At 42.0% G+C, this 19,268-nt stretch overlaps 1 protein-coding gene across 7 annotated transcripts in view; it reads left to right on the top strand.

Moving 5' to 3' along the window:
* Window positions 1-19,268, top strand: part of rap1gapb (RAP1 GTPase activating protein b) — a 96,523-nt gene that overhangs the window by 17,704 nt on the left and 59,551 nt on the right. For 2 of the 7 annotated variants that reach the window (XM_070958604.1, XM_070958612.1), the window contains exon 1: window positions 17,558-17,664. In XM_070958604.1, coding sequence (XP_070814705.1) covers window positions 17,621-17,664 — 44 coding nt within the window. In that variant the 5' untranslated portion in view covers window positions 17,558-17,620. Of the gene's footprint in view, window positions 1-2,699; window positions 2,741-17,458; window positions 17,665-19,268 lie in introns of those variants that run through there. The other 5 variants (XM_070958609.1, XM_070958605.1, XM_070958602.1 and 2 more) reach the window with 5 other exon arrangements.

Raw genomic sequence — 19,268 nt, 5'->3', positions numbered from 1 at the left:
GCAGGACTTTAGTCTGAAGGTAGTCAGCATTAATCAGCTGAGCCGGCCACTTTGAGGTCAGACTTTTCATTAAACTGTATCCTCAGAGCTTATTTCACCATCTCTCTTGGTCTGATGATGTGGCCGACCACCTCCTGAATATTTCATGCTTTGGCTTCTGCAGGTAACTGTAAATGGCAAAATGAAAGCCGCTAAATGACCAGGTGTCAAACATTTGCTGAGGGAGAAACAAAGGAAAAAAAGCGTTTTTTGAAGGATCAAACTGGTGTTACTTTATATTCTTTGTGATCGCAAAAAATTCTGCAGAAAGATCAAAACCCACAATGTCTTTTGTCTCTCAGAACTTCCCAGCTCCCGTACCCTGTCTGTGGCACTCAGCTTCCAGCACATTGATCCTGATTCAAGACATAAAGCGGGTCAGAAACAGTTGGCATTTTTGAAAAAGGCAAAGTAATTTCCTAAAGCAGCCAGACACTGTAGTTTTCAGCAAACGTCACTCAAAGAGTAGCAGTTTGTATTTGTTGGGGACTATTTTCAGCTGCGGATTATTATGTAATTGGTGCACTATACAGCAAAAGGACAGCGTGTGTGCGCTGAATGTAAACTACGATGTGCCTGGTTCATTGCAGTGGAGGAAATACAGTTTTATTTAGGATTTTTTCATATTTTAGGAAAGCAGTGGAGATGAATGTGCTGTTTGTAGGATCACTTCGCAGGTGGTTTTGGTCTTTTCATGGGATTTGTTGACATGTCTGAGTTAACCTGCACAAAATATTCTGGTTTGTGACCTTTTTCATAAAGAGACAATATTCCTACTCAGCTGTTTACATGGCTAACGAGGCCAACAGCCTAACAGCCTCCGTCTCAGCGTTACAATGTTTGTACATGTCCAAAAACCTAGGGCTGGGCGATATGGCTGAAAACTGTATCACAATATAAGTGTTTTATATCGGTCGATATCGATAATTATAGATATTTTTTATGACCTATTTAAAATAAGGACCAGGAGAAAAATACATTCAATTTAAACATTTTTATTTTAAATTTTAACCTTCCTCTGATTATAATCCCCTCAGCTATCAAGGCAGAAAGGAAAGGAAATGTCAACACAACCATGGAAAACACTCAAATTATAAATGTAAATAAAAGTGGAAAAATGTAAACAGAGAGGAACCTGAGAACTTTTTTTCTGCAGGTTTAGTGCAGGAAGTTCACAAGCTGATTCACCTTCTGGTGAATAAAATGTTTTATTTTGTCCTACAAAAACCTGTTGATATTGAAGTCTTTCATAATGTCCAGAAACAGACTTCCGATCAGAAGTGTGGGCTTTTCTTTTGTGCATTCATGTTAACCCCGGCCTTGAAAACTGTGACACACAGAGCTGACCGTCAACAGGCAAGATGCTGCATGTTGCAAACAAACAGTTGAGATGATTATGTGCTTAATGTGCTCTATACCTGCGCACAGGTATACAGTGCTGAATAATATCAGCATTTCCCATGTGTCTTAATTGGAAAATGCTCCATTTGGATTAAGGCCTAATTGGAATATCCCACCAGAATATGCTGTATCAGATTTGAAATATTGTCATATTTGGAATAATAGTGGATTATTAGTGTGCATGTAAACACTCCCTGAACAACTGGATGTGTTTAATGGGACACAGATGAAGGAGGTGTTGAGATTAGCAAAAAACTACCACAAATCAACACAATAATTGGGAGCAGATCAAAACTCAGGGAATCTTCTTAATAAAACATGATCATATGTACTGATAAAGCAAGGTGATTTCAAAATAACGGTCTAATGTAGCACACATAGTCCTGTTGCTTCAGTTTAGGTTCATGCCTCCAATATGGTTTATGTTAATAAAAAATGTGCTATGGCTGTTAAAGTAATGAGAGAGTCTACCTAAAGACACATCATTATTTATTGATGTTTGAGACGTGATTTGAATATAGCATGCTTCTTCTTCTTTAAATGATTGATGTCAAATTTAGCAAAACTCCTCATGCATAAATGCAGTGTTTTGGAAAAAAAAAAAATTTGTTATGCTTTGCCTTTATTTGCTTGCTTTTTCTCTTTTAATAAATCCAGTGTTTCATGCATATTTCCAACCAATCATATGGGCCCACACACATTTTCAATTTATTATTCAAGCTCAAGGACAGAATTGTCATGGTGGCTTAGTACTGGCATTAACCCTACAGTTAAAACGGCTGTCTGAGTTTCCATTAACCTACACAATAGAACCGCCCTGCTAATTTTCACAGCTCCACTTTAGTAATAATTGATATTCATGATGTGTGTTCCTGCAGCTGCCAGTTAAATTCAGTGTACACAGACTCGGGGTGGGTGGTTAATCTGCTCGGGGATGTGTGTCATATTTAAGTCAACAAATCAGTCAAATTCAAGCCAGTGCAAACTATAATAATGTTTTCAATGGGGTGGATAAGATGTGATTCACTGTACATCATACTGACAAATAAATATGCCGTTAATTGTTATAAAATGGGTAGTTTCTGCCTGGTGATGGATCGGTGCATTCAGCTGTGGCCAGAGCTGAGCTTTTTGGAAAATGGAATATGTTACTTTGTTGGTTCTTCTGGTGTTTTTCAGCTGCCGTCAGAGGAAATTTAGGCAGAATATCTCCAACGTTTTTCATAATTAAATTAGACGTATTTTCTCTTTGTGCACAGGAACAGCTGACAAGAGGAACGTACAGCTTGGTATCTTACAGGTAGGTCAACAGTCATTTACACATATCGTTACCCAGATCCAGGAGTGCACAGGGAAAGAAATGTCTTATCTGCTGCTTATTGAAGTTTTGCATTTGTCATTAGTTTTCTGATGAGCGCACAGAGAGGGCCAGTGAAGAGACAGACTTTACTTTCGGGATTTGACGGTCCACCAGCCCACCAATGCAGCGGCCCACTGGTATTTGTCCCAGTATGCCAGATGGCCGGTACAACATCTTACTGACAGCCAAAAACGAAAATTCAAGCTTATAGGCTGTCACCTACCCTGCGGGAAGAAAAACACTGAAGTGCAGAGGAAATAAAACACATGGTGTTTTATTGCCACTCTGCATGGCAGGCTGCCATGTGGTGGGAGCGCTCCAGGTCACTTCCTGTGGTGTTTGAGATGGCTGTGACTGGTATTTGTTGAGATTATTGCCTCTGCATGGAGTCAGGAACAGAGGAAGCCAGCAGCGAGCAGCCCTTTAAACCCTGCTGTCTCTATACAGACTCTGTGCTACATCACTGAAATTACCTTGACAAAGACGTGAGGTTTTATAGGTGTTAGTTCAGTGGCCATCTGTTCAGTGGTTAATTAGTGAGGAAACACGGCCTAACCCTGTATGCACTGTATTTATCTGGGGGTTTTCTATACCTTTTGCCACATGTCTCATTTCTTTCTGAACTGGCTTTTGCTTTTAAGCCAAGAGTTTAAACACACTGAACCACAATTCTTGCCAAGATAGTTAGAAAGGAGGCAGTGAAGTGCATTAAAAACACCAAGCTTCTCTTGTGTTTCCTCATCATTGGGCAGCACATATTTACATTGCAGCTGAATTCGTTTAATCCCTCAGCCCATCCCCACCATAGAAACAGCCTAAGAGGTCGTTATTAAGACCCATCGTTACGTTTATTGTTAGGTGGCGACCTTTAGTGGTCACAGTAATTATGGGTCTGAGCAAAAGACAAAATCAGGTGACGTAATATAAAGAGCAGGAAAGTCTATATATAGAGGAGGGTGGGATGGATGAGTGGGTCAAACAAACACAGGATTTTCACCCAGAAGAACACTGCTCATATCCCGTGTGAACCGAAAGTCAGCGAAGCATATCTACGCCCTGCTCTGTTGTTGACAGATGATGCATCAACCTGCACAGAGCACATCTTGCCAGGGCGCAGGAACGGTGTTGGGAATCGGGATATTTTCAAAATAAGACACCCTGTGCAGACTCTTGATCGTACATCATTAATAAATGCAATTAAAACTTACAAAAAAAGAAACTATTTAATTACGAAGCCTACTTACCCATGGTAGAAGCACAGAAATCAAGGGAAAAATGACCAAATAAACATGATCCGAGCAAGTCAGCAAAGCTTGGCAGGCAAAACGTTCTGCGTCTGAAAGGTGGCTGGACAGAGCAAATACGCGTTGCATACACGAAGGTGGAAATGTCTATGTAATGTACTTAAATCACGTAACGTAACAGTAACATACTTATTTTAACCCAAAGCACGATCTTTTCCAAAACCTAACCAAGTAGTTTTGGTGCCTAATCCAAAGGAAAGTGTGACCATTTCACATTATTAACCAGGACAAAGGTCCAGTATGACAAACGTTTGGTCGCATAAAGGCCCGGGTCGACCTAAACCTGAGCAAACTGTGACTGTAGGTCCGGTACAATGTACACCTGGTGTGCTCCAGCATTCATATGTCGCTTTGGGAGTCATTGACAACCAACCTATTCAGCCATGTAGGAATGCATTGCATGACATGGAAAGTATACTGACATTTTAATTTACATCCTGTCGCCTCTCTTGTTGTTATCTGAGTTTATGTATAGATGTAAAACACTTGCCATCCAAACCACATGTTCATGTGTACGACACATGGGTGAAGACAGTAATCACTGTCTTATAAACCCAACTGTCAGTCTCTTGTGCTTTCTTCATTTCACCCTGTGCTTAAAACATGCACTGCACTGTTTGCAGAGCTTTGACAGCTTTTCAAGTTCTGCATTATTTCCAATACTGCAGTTGAGTGCCTCTATCCTTGTGTTATCGACAGTCAGGGTAGTGAAAGCCACTTCAGTAAACAAGAAGGCAATCTGTATTGGTTGTCTCTGCACTTCAGGTGGATTAATTCATGACTTGACTTACTGTCAGTAGAAACTGTCCTCTGTGAAGACCACCAAGGCTGTGTTACATCAAAACAAGATCATAGGATCGCACAAGATCATGTGACATGAGAATCCATCTTGCCAGGTTCTAACTTATACGCTTGTGCCCAAGCGTAGTTATTCTGACCAATCAGTTTTCTGTGAGGAACTGCTACTTCCACCATGACATCTACTTATGGCTACGGCCATGGTTTAGATGTGAAACGGCAGTGCTTTCGTTGGAAATCAACAATGGTCAGTTATATCAGAATTGACTGAAAGTTCCATGGAGGCCTTTCCAGATGGTTCTGTGTAACACACCATCTGATGTGTCAGGTTAGCTCGACCTAGATGAATGATTTCATTAGGCCTTACAGAATTGTGGAGTGAGGTTGAAACTTTTTTCATATAAATCTGTGCTATTTGAACTTCGAGGCATGAATGCAGCTGTTTTAGGGCTGGGAAATACACCAATATATATTATATATTTCATATATCATACACACCATTGTCTGAATCCTATATAATAAAGCTGAATTGTTGGAAATTTAACCAACCTGTGACTCCAGTCCAGCTCAGATGCCTGAAACCTTGAACTAGTCACACTCTTGTCAATAAGGACAACACAGAGGTGAGTCAGCATGAGAAAAGAAATATGAAATGTTTTAAACCCATCCATTATCTATACCGCCTATCCCTTTCGGGGTTGCAGGGGGCTGGAGCCTATCCCAGCTACATTGGGCGAGAGGCAGGGTACACCCTGAACCGGTCGCCAGCCAATTGCAGGGCCACATGCAAGGACAAACAAACATTCACACTCACACCTACGGACAATTTAGAGTCATCAATTAACCTAATGAGCATGTTTTTGGTCTGTGGGAGGAAGCCGGAGTACCCGGAGAGAACCCACGCATGCACGGGAAGAACATGCAAACTTCACACAGAAAGGCCCCGCCTGACCCGGGGATCGAACCGGCAACCTTCTTGCTGTGAGGCACGCGCACTACCTGCTGCGCCACCGTGCAGCCCATGTTTTAAACCATTATCATTAAATCAACATCAAATGACTTGACTGTTGACTAATGTACACATTGATGGTTGACTCTGCAGAGGAAGCAGCTACTTCATGCTCAGCTGTGTCCTGTTACAGTACATCCAACCCTTTATTTATTTGTTCTATTTGCAGACTGTCCTTTATTTCCTTCTTTTTTGCCAGTGGTTGGTTCTCTGATGCTGCCTGTGAGAAAGTCAAGTTCTCTCAAGGAAATGTACAGTAAGCAGAGGTAGCGGAGGTTCCAGCAGCTGAAAGCCTGAAATGACAGATGAGGCTGTCAAACAGGGCTGTGTTGCATGTGCTGGGCTTCTCTTCTCAGTGCAGGGTCACCTTTGTATATTCCAGATACTCTGGAGTCCCAGTTGTGACAGGCAACACACAGCTAAACGTGGCACCACTGTTTCAGGGAAGAAGCACAAAAGCCAATTCTTGGTATTCATTGAACATAACCCAGATGTGATTTTACTGTCACATCTGGGTTTGACAGCACTGTGGCTCCTGGCCGTTACAGCCCAGTGAGTGTCTTTACTGTGCAGAGGACATTATTCTGCTGGATGGGTTCGTCGCGTTCATGATTTCCTGTTGCAACACTGGTTTCCAGTTCACCTTTTGTAAGAAAGTCTTGTTGCTCAGTGTGCGTCCTCAGCTCAGTGTAAACACACCTCCCTGCCACATTTTGGCTGCATTATCGTGAACATTTGCTGCTGGTTTAAAACTTCAATTATCGGCTCAGATCAGCGACTTTGTTATTGATTTCTTCTTCCAGGCAGTTAGCTGTGTGATGTTCTAGTAGCTGCTCTTTTGCCACTGGAGTGATTTGCTATTTCTAGTCAGGTTTTGCCCAGTGGCATGTAAATGAAAGACATGCTTCCTGGTGCAGCCTTGTGCCTTCTGTCAGATTGTCTCCAAGCCTCCTTTGCACCATTGTTTCAAGATTACCTCCTTCTCCTCAGGTCCTGGGTTTGTTTCCTCACAGCAGGTGTAATACCTTCTGTATTCCACAGTTTTTAGACTTTGTGATGCATGTGCTCATAGAAATCCTGGTGATCAAGGCATTGGAGCTTATTCTATTGTCACACTGAATCACTCTACAGGAGGTCAGTTTATGCTGGTGAAAGGCAGCTGTTATATCCAGACAGACAGACATGAATGTATGCCTTTACTGATATACAACACTTCAGAGTACAGTGAGGGTGCATTAGTGCTCACAAAACGTCCAAAATAAATGAAAATTTGACAAAATGTTCACTCTGAGCTGGTGGAAATTCTTAAGTAGCTTGTTTGATGAGTGTCTTCAGTGCATACAATGAACAAGTCATTACATTTCCCATCCAGGCTGTATTATAAGTAATGTGACTGTTTGCTTAATGTAGTTGCAGCAAACACTGAACTAAGTGAAGCGGATTCTGCTTGTTACAAATCTGGCTTGTGCTGTGACTCGGCAAAGGGTGATGAGACATTTTCAAACAAGATGTATCGTCTGTGTTTCATTTTCATCCTTAAAATTTTGTCTTATAATTCACACAGACGTCTTCTCCTCTCAGACTGTCTCACCCACTCACATGCACACACTCTGTACCTGCAGTTATTCTTCAGAATGATAGCCGATTACTACAATCACTCAATACATTGTTGGTTTTGATAATTACACCATGTCAGTCATGAAATTGTCAGATTTTGAAATACTGTCTCATCCACTACCACTAAGACTTTTCAGTCTTTTTTTATTCAAAGTAATTAAAAGTAATTATGGAAAATCCCTCATGCTAATTCTTTATTCAGCCATAAGCTATTTTATTTTAACCAAAATTCATCTATTGTGCCCATGACAATAAGATTTCACTTCTCGCAGACAATGTTTAATAAAGCCTTGTGGAGGTGAATGGGATCACTCTGATAATTTACCACTATCGTCTAGCAGCCCACAGGGCCCCTCCGCCGCTCTCAGCTTTTGTCATTCTAGGCTCCACTTGCAGTGTTATGGCTTCTTTGAGGAATATTGCCTGCTCCAAAATTAACCACCCATTTTTTTTCCACGTATTAGCTCTCATCACTTTCCTGACTGGCTGGTTGCAGAACTCTTGAGCCACACTCTAAGCAAATACAAAGAAATGAAAAATCAATGGAAAAGAAACATACTAATACTCAGGAAGTTATGGTTTGAACACAGCATCGCTCCTGCTTCCTAGAAGGAGAAGAATCGTAAGATTTAAGCTTACTTGGGAAGTAAGGTGGCCGGAGGAGGGATAAGTCCCTCCGCTGGACATATCCCTCCTGCTGAAGTGTCCTTGAACAAGACACTGGGTCTGTTTAATGAGTCACCTACCGACTTGACTTTGGCCAATGATGTCTAGCATCATACTGTACATTACTCAAGTAGCCAAATATGTGCCAAGGCTGGATGGAGAGTGGAGCATTCAAAATGAAACTGCCTTTAAGTAAGCATGTAATGTAAATCTATTTGTGTATTTTCTTTTCTTTACTGTGGATCCATGCAAGGAAAATCCCAAATAATCATATTGTATTCTGGGCGAGATGATGGTGTTCACTGATTCTTGCCTTATTCATGCTTGCTCAAGGAGTCTCCATCTCTCCTTGTGTTTCCCGAATAAAATATTAGAATTTAAAAGGCGGGTTGGATTCCCCTAGAGTGAAGTGCCAAGGTGAATTTGATGAGGGTAAGTTCAAACAAATGCTGAGAGAAAGTTGCTAAATCACAGTCATGTACAGTGATACTCTCAAAGGAGGGCAAGAGGAAAAAAGAGTGAAGAGAGGAGTCATTATTATTATTCAAGCTTTGCTACACTTAACATGTAATCAGGCCTGATCACATTGTGCCACTTTACAATCAAGAAAGAAGAATATCAGAAACAGAAGATCAGTTATGAAATGTAAAAAATAAAAATATATGTTCAAAAAACTTTATTATTTTCTTTACAAGCTATAAATACAGAACAAGGAAGTAAATATTTCACAGCAGTAGAGCACAGGAAGAAGAAGCTCTGCCAGTGCCAAGTGTTTGATTTCTTATTAAAAGTCCAGTGGGTCGGATTTAGGTGACTCTGTTGGCAGAGATGTAATATAAAATTCATAACTATGTTTTCATTAGTGTATAATCACCTGAAAATAAGCAGCATGTTTTTGTTACCTTAGAATGAGCTATTTATATCCGCAGAGGGAGCAGGTCCTCTTCCACAGTGTTTGCCATGCTGCACCGCCATGTTTCCATGTTTGTTGTCCTACCAAGTTGAAACAGGGAGCCAGAGAGGTGAGGACAGAAGCAGCATTATCTGAGCTGACCTGACCTGAGAAGAGCAAGTTGTAACTGTTAAGTGTAGATGAGATGAATGTATAAATAAGAATGTCTGTATCTGACAATGCTAGAAATGGACAAACTCTGATTCTTCCAAACTGATTTGGAGGCACATCCACATCATGTTGTCCTGCCGATAGTTTGTATGTGTCATTCTAGATGACATTAATAAATGTTCATGGATTGAAGGATGGATTCAAATAGGAGCATGTGCAATGACAGAAGCAGTGGCCCTGAGACGGAGCCTTGGGGTACTCCACAGGAACAGATCGTAGAAGTGGTTATTGTGAATGACTGTTTGTGACCGACCAAAGAAGTATGGATGAAACCATGAGCATTTATTACAAGGATTTTCATCTTTCATAGCAAACTGCCACAGATATTAATCTTAGCTCACTTGTGCATTGATTCTCTGAGGAATGTACCATATCGACAGCCGACCTATATTATATATTCATTCCTGACTTGAATACTGTTTATAAGAAAAGGAAAATGACGCAGACCTCTTGCATTCTCTCTCTCCACACACTTGCATACATGTGTGTATTTAAGGATAGTTTGGGTGCTATTTCGGAGCAGAATCTGAGGGTAGATTTGGACTTGAGTGATGTTCAGGGCAAAAATACTGTTTATTGCTCGACCATACAAGGTCCACATAGACATCTGTGTTTCTGAGTTATATATAGCAGCTGGCACTAGGCAGCCCGTTGTTAGACATTTATGAGCAATGAAACCTGTTGTCAGTGTGAAAATTTGGATAGATGAAGGAATGATTTTCCCTCTTATGTACTGAGTGAAATCACATTTCTTTGTGCAATAGAATTCATATTCATATTGATGATTCATATTCACAAATAGTTTTGTCATGGTCAGTTGATTTTATTATATTACTGAAAAACCTGATTGATAAATAACATTTGCTATCATCTGTATAGGTGGCCTTTTTATAATACTTGAATGTCCTATGGAAATGAATTTAGGCACATACAGTATGTCCATGATCCTCTCAGAGCAGCCCTGTGACACATGTTGGGTTTACGACCCTCTAATTGATAAGCGTCCCAGAGAGTGTGTCACAGCAAGTCGCGTCCTCATAGGAGCTAGCTTAGCAATTCCCAGCTGGAGTCTGGGAGCCCTCAAAGGGTCAGAGCCACAGCAGGGATTGGACAGTGCCAGCGCTGTCAGATTTGGTGAAATGCCACAGTGGGAACAAAGGCAAATGAAAGAGCTTTTTTGCCCTTTGATGCCGCAACTAAAGTCGGAGGCTATTGCCAAGAGCCGTGGAGCGGCGTGAGCACAGAGATCACACTGCACACTGGGACTCTGCCACAAATCACATTTCCCCACTTTTAGCAGCTGTTTCACTCAGGCGTGTCTCAGGGCTGTAATTTGTGGAAATACTGTTGTCTCGAAAAAGCCACTTATTATTGTTTCAGCTACTTTTGCAAAATCAACACTTTTATATTAACGATGGATCACATGACTACTTGTAGTTCACCTACAGCTGAAGAGGTGATTAATCAATGGATAATTATCAGCGACCTCAATTTCTCTCAGCTCTACGGAGCTTGAGTTCAATCTCATTTTTTGGTTTTGCATACTGCAGCAGTTTCACCTACAGTGTTATGCTACGTGCCCATCACCAAATCGGAGACAAAGTTAGAAACTAGCCGGTGAAGATAGTGGAGCATTTAACAACAAAGGAGTCAGAATCTTCCCTCAGGGGTGAGTGAAGACTAAAAACAGACTACTGAACTTACATTCAGAGTCATACTGTTTGCTAACAAGGTCGCCATTTCAAATGAAAAGCTGATAATATGTCAGTGTGGTGTTTGCAGCTTTTGCCTGATGCCCCAAAGCGGGAAAAAGGCTTAAAAAATAGTTATTGTAAATTTGAGAGTTTTAGTAAATACATGTTTAAAATTGGTGTTTGGGAAGGTTAAAAATCCTCATTGTTTTACAAACAGATTCAAATTAACATATCACAAGAATAAGCTTTTTGGCTCAAGGATACATCTTTTGAAATGACCCGTGCCTGGAAAGAAACCACTGAGCTCAAGTTCATCAGGATAAAACCAACAAAACAAACAAACAAAAAGCCCCCAAACACTTCTGATACATAGTTTTTTTTTTTAAGTCGGTCATAAAACAAAGAGTTTTATTCTTTTCTCCACACTGGTCCCAAAGTGATCTCTTTTTAAGTGATTCCAAAAGAGAAGATGACGAAGAGTATCTACAGTCCACATTCTGTGCAAAAAGGCAACCCCACCGCAGTCTGAGGTTTCTCACATCAAGTGAGCATCTTTTACATACCGTCTTTTCGTGCCAAGTTTCCCACGCTAGGAAAGGATCAGTTTGGTGCCAGCACAAAGAGGAGTGATAGAGTGAAATGACACTTTCAAAGTGCAGATCCTCTCTTCATTGATTAATCAGCTGGCCAAAAACATCTTAGAAAATAGAGTAGAATGATGCTGTCATCAAATAGTCATAAAATAGCTTCTGAACAACCAAAGATATGGAGTTTATGATCATATAAGACAAAGAAAAGGAATAAATCCTTCCATTGGAAAAGCTGGAATTTTTGGTATCAATACAGCTGTTGTCTATTGATCAACTATTCGACCAGTTGACTAATCGTTTCAGTCTGGCATGAAAAGTTACTGTAACATACAGAACAATACAAAAAAAAGTCTGCTTATTTGCACTCTGGTTCCTCTGTTTTAAAGGCATAAAATGCTTTTTAATGCTACAATATTTAGGAAACTTACAGAGACAATATAATCACATAATGTTATTATATTACAAAGTGATTTGCAGTAGTCATAGTCATTTGCAGTTACGGGTCCCCAAACAAGCGTTAAATCCATGGATGCCAAGATGAGAGGAAGCAAGCAAAAACCTCTTCTCCGATGGACAGCTTTGCATTAACAACCTCCTTTTTACTTTCACAGCCACATCTTGTTGAACTGTAAGCACAGCTTTATCTGATGGCAGATGCCGAGAAGAGGCTCCAAACAGCCAGTGCAGGTCAGATGGAGTGTGTTGACAGTGGACAGGCCATGAGGTCTGAATGAATGATTATTTTGATGAGGCTGCATGATTAGAAATCTGCCCCTGCCCCCTCTTGGTCCCTGTCTTGCCTTCTCATGTGGATAAATCAAAGTCAGCCCCTAACTGAGTCTCTGCCACTCCTCTGTCTGCAAAGTCATTAATCCAAGGATGTGGCCCACGGGGGTTTCTCTCCTCCTGCTTGACTCAGTAGTTGTTACATGAAAAATAAGCTTGGTTTCTCCCTCCTTCGCCTAAGAATCTCTCTTTTATTTGTTCTAATGGGCTTCTACTGCTGGTTTTCACCCCAGAGGCTGAGATTACGTGTCCTGCTGGGGTTTTTCAGTGGGATTGTAGCGGCGCTGTAAATTGCTACGCTCTGCCCTCACTCTACATTGCTCTAGGGCCACTTTCACAGATTCTCCCACTCTGTTGGTGTGATTTGTGTCTTCATATTTCTTTTTTGTCTCATCCCCAACATGCTGCTCATAACTGTAATTGTATAAAGGCAGATAAAATAAAAACAAAGGCAACTGGATCCCGTCATGTCTTACTCATCTTATATATATCCACACTCCTGTCGCCTAACTCAGACACACACCCTCTTCCTTTTCTCCTCTTTTCGACTTCTTTCCAGCTCCCTAATTTTTTTTTTTCTGCGACGCCCCCACCTCCCTCCTCCTCCTCTGTTATCATGGCCTGGAGAGGAGTTGTGAAATTCATGACATTCAGATCTGGAGGGGCTGGGTGATGGAGGACAAGAATAGTCTCCCGAGTTCCTGCTGGAATCTGTCTGTCTTTGATGAGCGAGTTATACAATGTCAGCACCCCCGATAATCTCGCTCTTGCAATTTGTGGCAGAGAGAGAGAATCTCATTTGTTGCATTTGGTTACGGACCAGTGGCTGCCTCTGCAGAGCCCGTTTCTGCTCCATAACCTTGTAACTGTACTGACCAGTAACGTGTGCACAACCTGAAATGGAATAATGGACAGTGGCATGAAGATAAAAGGAGATAAAATCTTAATGCTTTGTTCGGGGCCTAGTGTGTCTCTCTCCCACTCTCTTTTCTCTCTGCTGTGAAACTCATCATAGGCGGTACGCTCTGTTGCTTGAAAGGCAACGGAGTCTATCTGCTTAAAATTCAAAGTTGTCTGTGTCAAACAGAGCTCTCAAACAGCCCCTGAGACACTCAGCAGCTTGAGAGGATGAAAAGTAGTTCCTCTGGCTAACAGCGAGGGGTAGTGTTGCTCCAAGACAACTTCATTATTCTTCTGCTTTCCCTCTCATTTGGCTTCCTCTTTCTTGTTTGCCATTCTTACATAAAACCCTGAATACAGTGAGCATGCTGATTATTCAACTTCTTCGGAAGTGGTGAATACTTTGCGTTATTTCTGCAGTAGAAAGTTGAAGAATGCTCTTAAATGGCCTTCAAAACACAGCCAAAGAGTCATTATATTTTATTTCCTACTGATGATTTTGTGATGCTTTGGTGAGCTCAGCACTTCAAAGATATCCAAAAAGATGGTGCTGTTTGAAGCGAAGAAAAAGTGCATTTCATCCAGTAGAACGTTCAACAAAAAGGACTTGAAAACATGATTGTGGGCATTTTAGGCCACTGAGGCAGAGCATGTTGTCCTTGCGATCTTGTCAGGGGTGTAGTTTGGTAAATATTTTATGTGTCTCCGTCCTACAGGGACGGGCCTGCGCTGTTACTGTGCAATGGCTCCTTCACCCTTAAAACCCACATAAGAGGAGTTGTTGCTGCATGTGAAGGTTTGCTGAGTCTTCTCACCTGAAGAGAGTGTGGATGTTTGGACGGCTGCTGTGTAGATAAACATATTTGTGCTGAACTGGAAGTATGTCTGATACTGTGTACTCAGGGAGTGGACAGACGTGCAGAGATGTTGACTGTAATGTGAAGCACATGACTGTTTTATGCCCTCTGTGTTTTGTTTATACTGTCCTGCCTTTGACAGTTGTAGACAAGAAAATCAACGCTTTTTTTCTAATCAAGTTCCTTCATATACAGTTTGTGTCTTGTTAATTCTGTCCAATTATTATAGCGTCTCGTAAACTTCTTTACTTGGCGTTGGAACTGTCTCTCTGGAGGTGATTTGCTCGTAATTAGTATTTATCTACCCCTGTGACAGCAGTGTTTCAGGGTGTTCTGAACCCCATCCCACAGAGGGCATCCTCCCACCCCCCGTCCCCCTCCTCCTGTCGCCAGTCAAGTCCTCAGAGTCAAGGCTGACCTGCTTTAAAAGAGCACTCCGGCCAGCCTGCCACGTCTTTAGAATGAAACCTGCGGACGTAGACTAATTACACCAAACTGCCCTTTCCCTTTCACCTGCCGCGCACAAATCACTCTGAGCAAACAGCTTTTTTTTCCTCCCTCTTTCCACAGCCTCATGAAGGACATCTTTTGAGGCACATGAAAAAAAAAAAGCTACGGCGAAAAGAGCTCTTGAAAATACATTACTGTAGCGACAATAAGGAGTTTGTAAGCGGACGCCTGGGTCTGGAGAATCGTTCTGTTACAGTTCCTGTCAGCTGAGGAACAGGCTGACTGGAAAGGGGGAGCTGCCCTTTGTGCCCACTTTTTAAAGAAATAAGAAAGGGATGTGACTGCAGGAGGATGCACATTTTTGCCCGTGGGCTAGACTGTTAAACTGCACTAGAATTCTTTTGCAGTGAAATGCATCTGCAAAAGAAGCTGACAGATAAAATGAACGTCAAATGTACATAAAAAAACATAAAGAGACATAAATAATAAAGTAGTCTTCTGACTGTCCGAATGCTCCAGTTTCAAAACAAACAAATAAGAGAAGCTGAAACACCTCTGCTGAAGGGAGATTCTCAACGGCTGCTGCATTCAGGCTCAAATATATTTGACGTTAGCCCCGAGGTCATGACCCAAATATATCAGATAATACAATATTCTGCTATCGCATGTTGCTCTTTTTCTGCGGTGCTGTCACTTCATCTTACAATCACATTTGTGCTCCCAAAACAGCTGTTTCGGCCCGTTTTGTGATGGATGATCGGTTGTTTTTATTTGAGATACAGAATAGTCAAACAGCAAGCGTCAATGCAGGACAATCGTGGCAAATATCAATCAATAAAGGAGCTGAAGGACCTTGGTGAGGACACTGTGGATGATAAATTCCTGTGTCCTCTCCTCTAGCTCCTGATTTGATTTATAGCACACGTCTGGCCAGAATCAAGTCAGACCTAATAGAATCACTAAAGGTCGACTGGGGAGTCATCAGGGCACCCTGACATTAGCGCTGAAGCGTTGTGGGACAGGAGGACAATCAGTGCTCTTGAAATGGACAGGGCAGGGAAGGATATAGGGTCTCATCGTAGCAGAAAACTTAATAATTTACTTAGATAAACAGTATATAAAACAGGTAGGGGAGAGGGTAGCCAGAGGCAGAGAGAGGACATGAAAGGAGAAAAGAGCAGAGGGGAGGATGGCGAGAGGGAGGTGAAATGGAGAGGAAAGAAAATGAGAAGAGACAAGAAGGAGGCGATATCAGAAGAGATGTAAGATTGCCCTCTCTTGTTTGACTGTAAGCAGACATGTGCTCTGCCAGCAGATCGACAGAGATATCACTTTCCACACACCCTGATGCTGGTGTCACTTTGACAAGTGTCTCCATTTGATCTATTTTGTAAGTTCAAGAGCGGTGCAGTCACAGCAGAGTCTTTGAGTGTCGGTTGTAGAGCCGGAATGGCCAGGTTCAAATGGGTCAAGTAACACCAGAGACTTGCAAACATCAGGTAGTTTGGCTGCACCTCTTTTCACTGCAAATCCACTTCAGTGGGAGTTGTCGTCTAAGATGTGAACCAGGTGGTTTGATAGCAAACTAAGGTGTTACTTTTCCATTTACAGAGCAGCCAATAATGTCCGTTTGGCTTAAAATCGTCATGTTCTGAGCAGAGACTCAAACAACAGTCACGTTAAATTGAAAAGGTAGATGTGCCAATTTAGTGACTGGCATCAGCTGGCATTGCAGTTCCAGTGCAATGCAAACTTTCTGCCAGGTCGCTGAACCCTCCCAAAGGGTAGATGAGGGAGTACATCAAATCCTGAACACGGGCAGCATTCCACTTCAAATCTTCAGGGGTTTGAAAGGTAGCTTAATGATTAAACTGTCACATTATTTAAGTTTGGAGACTGCTGCCTCTATCGTGACATGCCAGTAGATGTTTGACTTTGATGTTGAATCCTTTTTCATTTTCAGATACTGTGCTGTGTTAAAAAAGTCAAACAGAGTAGAGCTGCAGCAATTACTGGATTAATCAATTAGTGGATCAGTATAAAGTTGATCAACAACTATTTTGATTAATTGTTTTAGTGAGTAAAAATGCCAATTTCTCAAATGTGAGGGTTTTGCACAACCCATGCTCCTAAAAAGTTGGGACGCAGTGTAAAATGAAAGGAATGCAAATTTGCAAACAAACTGTGTTTACTTTTACAAAATGTTCCTGAGCTCACGTATTAATATCATTTATACATTCATGTGTTCACAAAGTGCTGACCCTCGCTCCACCCTTGCTTGTGAACGACTGAGCCTTTCCAGGATGCCCCTTTCATACCCAATCGTGATACTATCACCTGTTACCAATGAAGCTGTTTACCTGTGGAATGATCCAAACAGGTGTTTTTGGAGCTTTCTTTATTATTTACAGCAGTGAACTAAATATCCTCGAGGTTTCGACTGTTGGTCAAAACAAGCTATCTGAATGTATCACCTTTGTTTGTGGGCAGTTGAAACAGGCGTTTTTCATGATTTACTTTTAAATAGACAAAATGATTACTTGTCAAAAATGGCCACTGTTGGAGTTGAGCGGCAGCGGAAGTCGCCTTCAGAGGTCACCGAGCTGGAAATGTAAGAATTTTGTGCCCTCTTCCTGCTGGAAATGAGAAAGCTAGAGTCTGAAGAGCAGCCCTGTTTGTTTCCAGGACAACGGGACAGCCGGACGCACCTTCCTCTTAATCTGGCAGAGATAGGAGCTACTTAGTCAGAGAGCACAAAGGAGACACGAGGAGGGAGGGCCAAGATGTGTACACACATAAAATACTCCCAGACAGAAGACACACACACACACACACACACACACACACACACTCGACGAGGGCTGAGACAAGGAGGAGGAGAGAAAGAGTTAGAGGTGTGGAAAGAGAGGAGAGACAAACTGAGATAGAAAAAGGAGGAAGGTATGCTTGTTATTCTTTAGCCTGGTGTTGTAAAGTGCTCTGATATCCTGCGCTCAGCTGGGAAGCCTCATCAGCCGCTCAGCAGGATGCCTCAGAGGAAAAGGAGTTTCACATTTGGAGCCTATGGAGGGTAAGATAATAGAGGATTAATGTCTCCGCGTGCACGGCGATGTTGGAGTATGCCAGCTTCGTGTGCGCTGGCAGCGTTCGTGTACCTGTTGCATCTTGCTCCTAACCCATCCGACTGGGTCACAGAGGAGTGCAGAGAGGAAGGTGTGGAGCTGCTCAGGGAGTTTCATCGCACCTGCTCAACAGCTGCAGGACTAGATGACTCTGACAAGGTCGTTCCCTGTCAACACCGTGCGCTCCCGATTTACAGCTTTAACCGTTAATGGTGAATGGCTGCTGAGATGCTAAAATAATGAGATCGGTGCATTAATCTGTGAAGCCACAAAGGGAGATTGTGCCGGTCGTTTGTCTCGGTTGTGGTGACCTGTTCCAGCTTGATTTTTTAAAGACTTTTCAGAAGTTGTGGGTGCAGACTGCTCAACCGAACAGCCTAAATTTATCACGGGGTACTGTAAATAGCAGCGGTAGTTTGAGGGAATTAGCCAGCCCATTAGTGGTAAATAAAGTTATCCAAAGTAATCAAGACTTGAGGGGACTTTTTTATTACCTCTGCTGTGCTAATGTCTTCTGAGCAAAACAAACACATTAAAACAGAAGCGCTGGTCGTTCATCATCAAGGAAAGCGGTGTGTCATTCTCATGAAGACAAATAAATGCTGTTTATGTTGAGTTATTGGAAAATAACACTGGGTTTTCTCTTTGGCGGCAGTTGAATCAGCATGATAAATAGGAGGGAGTGGAAGAGGATGGATGTGGCTTCGTATCGCCACAGTCTTGTCAAAAACATCACTCACATGCATTTGATGATTCTGTCGCAGTCGGAATGTGAATCTTTGGATATGAAAACACTTTGGTTCATGAGCAGTGAGCCGCTCAGCCGCGCAGTGCATTAGAATTCATGAAGCAATGAAATTACTTTTACTATTGTGTTTTGCTGCTCGTGGGCTCTGCCAAGTCTGCCTGGAAAGCACTCATGAGGCTCAGTTTGACATTTCTGTGGTAGGAGTCAGGTTGAAAGCTAGCCTGAGTGCACAGGCAGATACCGCCAACCAATGGCGAGTAAGTAAGAGCAATGTAGGACACGAAAAAACAATATTTTTGGAGCAGCTACAACCAATTTGTTGTGGAAAGGGATTGTAGGAATAGTAGTTGAAGAAAAGGTAAATTTTAGCTTGAGAGTTGCTGTGTAAAACTACTACTACTACTTTTATTAATGTTTCTTGGTTTCAGCTAATTGTCTGGATCTTTGTTGTTGCATCACATTTTCTTGTCAACCAGTAAGCCGCAGGTCTTTTTATTTCTACATGTGGAAACTAAACGATTGACTGGTTGAGTCAGTGGAAACCATTCAGCTGTATCATGAATCTCCAGTCCAGGGAGAAAGATGAATGAGATGAATCTCCACCACGCCTGGCAGTGTTTTTTCCTCACCTGAGAACCCCGGCTGTCGTAAGCAACTGATGAGTAACATTCGCTCGACTCTTAGGTGTCAGACAGTTGAGGTCCACCAGATGTGACTCTGGTTAAATGGAGGTGTTTGCTTCTCATATAAAACGGAGTGGACTACACGTCAGTGATGTGAGCTTAGAATTGAGGTGCAGTGCGG

This window comes from Chaetodon trifascialis, chromosome 3, assembly GCF_039877785.1.
Source record: "Chaetodon trifascialis isolate fChaTrf1 chromosome 3, fChaTrf1.hap1, whole genome shotgun sequence".
Lineage (NCBI taxonomy): Eukaryota > Metazoa > Chordata > Actinopteri > Chaetodontiformes > Chaetodontidae > Chaetodon > Chaetodon trifascialis.
This window is presented reverse-complemented; position numbering and strand designations above follow the sequence as displayed.